The sequence below is a fragment of the Triticum aestivum genome, chromosome 3B (genome assembly GCF_018294505.1).
Source record: "Triticum aestivum cultivar Chinese Spring chromosome 3B, IWGSC CS RefSeq v2.1, whole genome shotgun sequence".
Lineage (NCBI taxonomy): Eukaryota > Viridiplantae > Streptophyta > Magnoliopsida > Poales > Poaceae > Triticum > Triticum aestivum.
This window is the reverse complement of record NC_057801.1, coordinates 20,565,205-20,573,728: the sequence shown is the minus strand read 5'-3', so window position 1 is coordinate 20,573,728 and position 8,524 is coordinate 20,565,205. Positions and strand designations below refer to the sequence as shown.

The 8,524-nt window shown below is 46.0% G+C and overlaps 1 protein-coding gene across 1 annotated transcript; it reads right to left on the bottom strand.

The window, feature by feature from the left end:
- Positions 1–5,297: 5,297 nt before the first annotated feature.
- On the bottom strand, positions 5,298–7,749 carry LOC123064422 (mannose/glucose-specific lectin-like). Its single transcript, XM_044487911.1, has 2 exons — positions 7,492–7,749; positions 5,298–5,734 (listed from the first exon to the last, which is right to left on the bottom strand). The coding sequence occupies exons 1-2, from the start codon at positions 7,681–7,683 to the stop codon at positions 5,495–5,497; spliced, it is 432 nt and encodes a 143-aa protein (XP_044343846.1). The 5' UTR covers positions 7,684–7,749; the 3' UTR covers positions 5,298–5,494.
- Between the last annotated feature and the right edge of the window lie 775 nt (positions 7,750–8,524).

Below are 8,524 nucleotides of genomic sequence, written 5' to 3'. Positions count from 1 at the left end.
AGGCATGATCCTCTCTGCATCCATACTTAGCATTGGAGCAAGGAAATGCGACTGACTGGACGACATGTTCCATCCCAAAGCAGCGGTTGAAGGAGGTTTTGATAGAGCATGTGGGGCACTTCTTGTCCAGTATCTTGTCGCGGCAAGATGAGCATATGAAATGCCCCACAGAACACTGTGGAAATGAAACGATTAATTGGGTCCCCATGCTCATAACTTTTAACATAAAGAAGAGGAGGAAAACAGAATATACTATACACAACAAGAAGATAGCTTAATGCTACACATTCCATTATTTCAGCTATCATTCATGGCTATTATGTTAGCTGCACTGGTACACAAGAAACAATTTCTCGCCAAGTAGAACTACTTTTAATGACAATTCGTTAAAACTCTTCCCTTATCTTGATGTTTATAAGAAATGAAATAAAAGCTTGTGTTCAAAGACAGGTCAATATGTACATATACATAGTGCATTTACCTGATAAATCTCAGTGCTGAAGTGCTCAAAGCAGACTGTGCAGTCAAGGGTGTCCTTCAATATTCTGGCGTCCATCCAGCGGTCTCCCTCTCTCGGAGCTTCGCCACTTCTCTTGTTGGAGTTGCTGCCGTCCATCGCCAACAAAACTCAAGTGTACCCGAACTAAATTGCTTGCTGTTTGCTGCTGGTACGTACTGCAGACCGAAACCAAGATCCAAACCACCGCTCCTTTCTCCGGCCTGTTCCACAAGACCACAAGATATACTGACAAAAGTCATGGATTTGGAAGTGACACTGGTGTGGTAGGCATAATAAGCTAGAAAGGTAACTGTAATTGCTTTGGGCCAAGATATAGCAAAGGAAAAGCAACAGCACAAGCACAAATTACACACTACAGGCAAATTAATCCAGTGGTGGAGTACCACGATTTCACATCTGCTATTTATCTTGTTTCGGGACGGTAAATATTGAGCCGATTTGCCACGTTACTGGGATAATAATAAGAAGAGTGACGAACTAAGGATGCACATGCGAGTAATCTGACAGAGAAGCAGTAAAAAGAAGGGCTTTATTCCGGCTCGAAATTGGGCATTGGCATTAGCAATGCGACTACGACGACGGAGGAAAGTTCCGAATTGGGAGGAGGGATGCAGTGCGGCCGTACCTAAACTAGTACCTGGTGGCCTCGGGGTCTATCCGCTGCAAGACCTAGACGCCATCGCCGGCCTCGAGGTCGCCGTCTCCTGATGGCGGCGCCGTCGAAGAAGAGGCCGGTGAGCTCTCGGATGGTACAGCGCGTTGGTTGATCCGATGCCGGCCGGTGGGAGCGGGAGAAGCGGAGGGGAGGAGGGAGCGAGAGCGCCGGCGACGGCGGCAGGGGTTCGGTTTTCTTTCCCCCTCTTGCTCTGAGAAGCGAGGGTTTGGGTTTTTGGGAGGAAGGAGCGCGGAGGCTGTTCTTTTTTCCTCTGGCTGGGCTGTGCTTGATATGGGCCCGGTATTTAACTTTGATGAATTCAACTTTTCTTTTACCTGTGTAATGTTCGCGCATTGCAACGGAAAATAAAAATATATTGCAGTTGTATTAGATTAGAAGTGTATACAAAAAAAAATCAACGCACTTCCTAAGAACCATAGCCAGAACACACTTTGTAAATTTTAAATTTTACAATGCACCTGCGTAATGTTTTTTTTTAATTTCACAGTTTCGTATACGGGGTCTGATCTTAATTTCACGGTTTCATATACGGGGTCTGATCTGCAGCGCACAAATTCGCCCCACAAATATGATCTGTAGCGAACTGTAAATGCGTTTTCTGGGTCCGAACTTTACGGAGTCTGCTAGAGATGCTCTTACCATGCAGTTCCAAGAACCGGCATCCTCAACATTCATCGTTAATCTGGACATGCAAGAGAATGTTTCAAAGTTGTTACTCAAATAAATGTTCCATGGAAAATCTCTAGTTAACTTGATCGGCCTCGTCCCATCCAACCATCACGCATCCCATAATGGTGCCTTGTCCCCATTGTCGATGGTGAATCAGGTAATAGGTGTAGAAGAGGTTCGTGTCAACCGCAAAAAAAAAGAGGTTCGTGTCCACGGCATCACAAAGTTTGCCCATGCCAAACTACAACTTGCTTGGGTCGGTCCATTCAAGCCATGGCCAACGTAACCGCATCGCCCTCACAATTTTTTTAGCTAGATCACACCGACACCCCCAAGGTGGGTGGGGCGGCAGACAGTTTTCCAATTAACCTTGCATTTCTCTCTCGAGGTCCTAACAAGCCGGCGATTCAGGCACTGAACCGACTCGGGATGCCCCTTCTCTGCAGGAGATCAGAGATGTAATCCTGTATAACTAAATCAAAAGCCTTGTGAATGTCTAGCACGAAAAGAAAGATTTGCTAATGTTCGAGGGATGAGGAGGCGCGAGATGGCCCACTGCCACACAGGGCCTAGCTCCGGCAACGCGAGCCGACGGAGAAGGATGGAGAATGATTGGCTTAGATTAGGTGAGGCATGATTTGCACGTGCACAAGACAAGCAAGTCGCCCTACTGGCACTCATCAAGCCATTAGCAAAACTTTGTGTCACGTGCCTTGGGTGCACATGCACAACAAGACTCTTGTTTCTTTCTTAATATAGTTGGTTATTTAAATTCTTATTTTTATAATATGTGTCTTGATGTATACAGTGTGGGACCCATGCATGCCTGGATCTTGGTAGTGCATGCACATTGCTTGTTTCTTTCTTTAACCACACAATTTCACTCTCGACCAATTACTTACCATTCTCATTGGTGTAAGCCAGACCTGAATTCTCAATTGTACAAAGTTCACACTGTTATTGCTTTTGACTGTTGTGAGCCACACGTATATAAACTCAAGCTAGATACACGCATGCTAAAACCCTTCTCGCAGGAGATGGCCTCCAACGGCGGGGCACTAAACCCATGGCAACAGCAACCACCGCGGCCATCGCGGGAGGGCTACACATGCCCCTTTTGCCGTAGGAGGTGGGTCACACACCAAGCCCTTGGTGGCCACATGTCCTCGGGGAGCTGCCGCAACAATCGCCACCGGAACACGCCGGTAAGCCTGCCCCAACCAGCCCCCTCTGCGCCCGACTGTACTCTTTTGGGGCCATGGCTGCTTGTGCTTGCACCCAACCTTGCCTTCTGGGAGGAATACCGCCATGGAGGTCCCCGCCCGGTGGAGATTGACTTCATGGGTCTACTACGGGCGGCCGAACACGCCGCGGAGACACAGTTGAGTGACAGAGCCGGCAAGGCGGTCGACCTAACCTTGAGGCTCTAATACGTGGAGGGCGCATGATCGCAAGCAAAATAAATACATTCCATGATTGATGAACATCGTGTAATATAAGATTCGTCCAAGCGTGTTATCTGTTTCAGCTACCTCTCATCGTATTCTTCGCTATTTAGAACTTCGGATTGATTTCAAGATGACATGATGAATATGATGCATGTTCAAGATTCAATTGCCTTTAATTTTTCCCTAATTTAAATAGGTGTGTACCCGTGTGTTGCAATGGGCCCAGAATTTTCATGTTTACAATATAGTAGTTGAGTCGATTAACCTGACATCTAACATTGTAATTCCTACGTATATATTTAGTTGGTCCATGCGTGCAACCCAATCTCACTGGCCATGCATGGGGATATAAATAGTGGATATCAACACAACAGCCACTGCAACCATGTGAGCATTATAAAATTATTATTTTTACATAGCATTATAATCTAAAAGAAAATCCATTTTATAAAGATTATCTTTTAGAAAAAGAAACATAACAGTGCATTATGGAAAGTGCACAAAAAGTGGCAAGCAAGCATCAAACAGTAAGGTGTCCACGCACTCCTATGGAGCAATAAAACATAAGTAAACAATTTACGCCGGGTGATCGGCTAAGTCTTGCAGAGCGGCGGTCGCACTGTTCACTGGCACCTCCCACACAGCCACATGCGTAGTTAAGGCCCACCCCACCACCCACGTCTCCTTTTTCCTTATCTCCTTACGCGTCTTCCACCATTCCCTCTCTCCTCTTTACCTCCAACCCTCCTCCCCCACAAGAGGGGCCTTGTCGTTGTTGCCGCAGACATTTTGTCCCTGATTGGCCGCCTCCGTCGCGCTCCTTTCCCCACAGCGCCACCGGATGCCCGCGCTGCGATGGGCTTTTTCCCTTGGCGAACAAGAGCATCGTCCAAAGCTTACTTTGCAATGGGTTGCGTCCCAAGCGTGTTCGAACCTTCTAGTCCCGGCTTTGTCCACGGCAAGCACCAGCGCTGCTGCCGGCTACGGCAGACGCTGGACCCGACAAGGGGGATGTGTTGGGTTTGCCCCCTTTTTTGCACCACGCGGCACCGATGCTACAATCAGTGATTTGTTTTGCTGGAACTAGTGGCAATAGTTGCTGGAATCAGCGACTTTTTTGCTGGGATCCACAATTGGGGGTGTTTTTTACTGCATCTGGTGACGTATTTTGCGACAACCGGCAGTAATCATGGAATAATATATGCAAATAAAGATGAACAAACCTATATACATACATCATATTGGAACCTCCGAACCATAGTATTTACCAGTTCATTTGGTCACATGAAAACAGAATCGGATGGTGTTGTGTTCAGCAAACATCAGGGAGAGATTCTGCATGTCAAGGAAAATGGAAGAAAAAAGAGTGTCGCCATGGGTGAACTAAGTCAAGGAACATGGCTGAATGGCTGAATGGACCGTGATGGGTGCCGCGGCGTTGTTGTGCTATCAGGGGGCGTGTTATGCTGAATGGACCCCGGTGGTAGCCTAACGGTAGTAACTGACAATGGGGTCTCCTTCTCCGCGGCTGTGCAATATTTTTAAACTGGGAAACAGGAAGAAAAGCCAAATGCTGCAACCGTTACTAGTAATAGAGTTTATGGTAGACAGCTCAAAACGCCAAAAAAATTGCATTTATATGTGCTGAAGAGCTGCCATAAAAGAGAACAAGAGCCCCTACAAGGCTACAGCTCTAGTGTGGAGCTCAAGGAGAAGCTGAAGTGTTTCCTTGAAGGAGGACCGGAGCTCCTACAAGGCTAGAAATCTAGTTTTGGAGATCAATGAGAAAAATTCTTATTTTGATGGCATAAGCCATAGGAGTATCAAGTACATTCACAATGGTGTTGCATCAATTGGGATTGTATTGCACAAGAGACCAAAAATTGTTGGATGAGTATTTCCTTTTCATTGCAATCAATTTACAAATTTGGAGCATAAGTTTAATCTGATTTGTAGTTGGTTGGTTGTCGGCCAGAATATAGCAGTAAACAGCAGACTGCCAATCTTATTCATCCTCATTGTTACTTTGAGAGAAGTAAATTTGGCAATGAAACTCATCAATAGAAGAAGCACAAGGCTAACAAACATGCACAATGAAGATAGCTTTGTTCAAGTTAACAATAGTGCGGACGTCTAAATCTGTTCACATGGTAGGATCAATCATCACGGATATAGAAGAGTTTAGTCATCCGTTTCGACGTAAATGCCAAGTGCGTCAAGGAGGCCTCCGGAGCGCCCGTGGAAGCCGACGATTCTGCCCCCCACCGCAGGCAGCTCGAACGGCGAGCCTTTCCGTGTCCCGTATGGTCCGAAGGAGCGCCGGTTGCCAACTAAAGTAAGCGCTCCGACCAGGAAAGAGCCACCAAACTCGCCCACATGTCCTTTCATACCGGTGAGGTATTCGTCCGGCTCGAGACAGATCTGCACATGCCAAAAACAAAATAACAGATTCATGAAGTGCTAGTTTGCCTAGGCGTGTTTTTAATGATTCAATTCAAAAATAGTTCGTTCGTTGGTATGGCATGGGCATCCCCTTGAGAAAAGATCTGTCAAGGAATAATGTGATGGATGGAGTAGTCTTAATTAGGAGTATCACCTCTGAGCGCTGTCGACCCTCAGGTTTCCCCCAGTGCTAGGTCTGCTCAATCCGGCCGTCCCGCTCGTACAACACCGAGATGGCGTCGACGGCGCCTGCATGCCACAGGATCACCTTGACGATGCGGTCGTCGCTGCGCACGTCCATCTTCCACACGTCGCCACCGGGGCCACCACAAGGACGGAAAAAGTCCATTTTAAACCCTGAACTCGTAGAGGTTTGGTGAAATGAACCCTCAAGTCGAAATCCCGGTCGTTCGCACCCTGAACTATGCAATCCCGGTCTAAATCAAACCTTCGGATCATTTCCCAAACAAGGATTGTCCATGTGGCAAAGAATGGCCGGGATTAGTGGCATTTTGCAAAGGGCACACACCAGGGCCGGCCCGCTTTAGTTTTTTTTTGGTTAAAAACTAAAATTCCGAACGGCGCAACACCCTCATGGCCTGGCCCGGCCCACTTTAGCTTTTTCTTTTTAAAAAAAAAGCGCACATCATGCCTCGAACCCGAGACCCCTTGGTATTGATCGACCCAACTAACCACCAGGACAAGACCAATAAAGTTTAGTTTCTCCCTTTTTATTCTTTTTACCTTTCTTTTCGTCTTTTTTTCTTAAATTCGTGATTCTTTTTTGAAATCGACGAACTTAATGTTCAGTGTGTATTTATACAATAATTTTCAGTGTTTATTTTTAAAAACTATCGCATAATAATAATAGTGCAATATGTATTTATACAATAATGTTAAGTTTGTATTTACGAAAATTCTTACATAATGAAAAATTCAGTGTAAATTAAAATTATGTCGACAATAGTGAAAAGACGTAGATCGATTATTACAAAACCTATATAACAAAGAAATATGCAATAATTAAAAACCCGAAGAATAGCCAACATCTGATAAAAGATACAAGAAATCCGAAAATAAAAACACATACAAAAAAAACGAAACAGTCAACAAAGCTCTGGATGTGTCTATAGCTTATAGAGTATAAAAGAGAGTGAGCCAGTAATTAGCTCGAACAGATTGATTGGCATAATGGTTTGTGCACGCGCTGCGAATTTCGCGGGACCCAGATTCAAATCGTGGCGGGCGGCGAACTTTTTATTTGCGTGAAAAAAGATAACGTGTCTAAGTTGTTGTATAAATTGTCATAGGCCTGGACGATCAAACGAGCCAACGAGTGGCATAGTGGTCTGTGCGCGTGCGCCGGCGACGCAGTGTTTTTTCTGTAGGAAAATAATGTCAGATTTCTTTTGCAGACAAGGCTTTTGCTTGATACATATATGAAGTAAGGGTGTTTTTGTGAAAGAACACAGGCGAATCCCGGTTGACTGGTTCAAACAATGCCAGGGTTCAATTTAAACCGGAAATGCATAATTCAGGGTGCGATCGATCGGGATTTCGACTTAAGGGTTCAATTCGTCGAACCTCTACGAATTCAGGGTTTAAAGTGGACTTTTCCCCACAAGGACCCATCTTGAGAACCCGCGCCTGAGAGTGAGGGCACAAGACAAGAGACGGCTTCAGATAGAGAACCACCGCGAATATATAAATCCTAGCTAGGGTCGTCGATACATTACCTTTGCTTTCACGGCCTTCTCGCGCTTATCCTCGTCGGCTTTCGCCTCACTGTGTTGGTCGCCGATGCTGATGCTGATAGTCGCAGGGGCGCCACAAGCGCGAACAAGCGCGAAGCGGCCAGCCGGTAAACACGCAACCTGCAGGAGCGGGATGACGGCCGTAGATCCTCCTCCCTCCAGGTGATTCTCCATCTTCTTGTGGATGGACGTCTCCTAAGTCCTAACTGGACGAACTAGCGATGGTGAATTGGTGATGGGGAAGCTAGGAGTAGGACCAATATGCAATATATATATACTGAGCGAGCGACGTGCTAGCTAGTGGTATATGCACGCACGGTGAGTCTTTTCGCTTCGTCTTCCACACCAAGTTCAGTTAACGAGGAGGCTTTAATTTGGCTTTCATGCAATTTAATGGGGGCAACTGTACGTTAACTTGGCTGATTATTTTTGACCCGCAATTGTATTTTTTTTTAACGTTGAGTCCTCCCCTTCTTCTTCTTCTATGTGAAAATCGACTGCCGTCAAATGGAATTTCAAGCGACTTACAAATAGCAAACACGCAACTTAATTGTGCGAGCAAGCGTTACGCCCTGGCCTTAAGAGCATCTTCAATAGAAGATGTAGATGCAACAGAGAACATGTATAAGCTGAGAGACACCAAGCCAGAGTCTGGAAGAGGGCTGTAGACCGACACTTGTGGTTGGTTGTGAAATGATCCAGGAGCACCTTTGTTGGTCCGGCGAAACCACGATCAGACTCTGGGCAGAAGTATGAGGCACTCGGGCGTGCCCTCTTGTGTCCTTCTTTGTAGTAGGCGACCTTCTCAGCACATCCGTACTTGACTACTTGTCATTGGAGCATATGGGCACTTGTAGGCACTTGTAGTCCAGTTGAACCTTACACTCACGGCAAGAGGAGCATATGAAATGACATATTATAAAGCAAACAAGGGTATTTGCATGATTACATATAAAGCAAGGTTTTTTTATGCAAGGACATGCCACGCCGGGCCCTGACAGGAGGGCCCAGCCAG

Bases quoted from the DNA above. Each gene is read 5' to 3' on its own strand.
- LOC123064422 (XM_044487911.1), bottom strand. From the start codon at position 7,683: ATGGAGAATCACCTGGAGGGAGGAGGATCTACGGCCGTCATCCCGCTC. The intron at 5,735-7,491 runs GTAATGTATCGA...TGGCATGTGCAG, and splicing joins AGAAGGCCGTGAAAGCAAAG to ATCTGTCTCGAGCCGGACGA.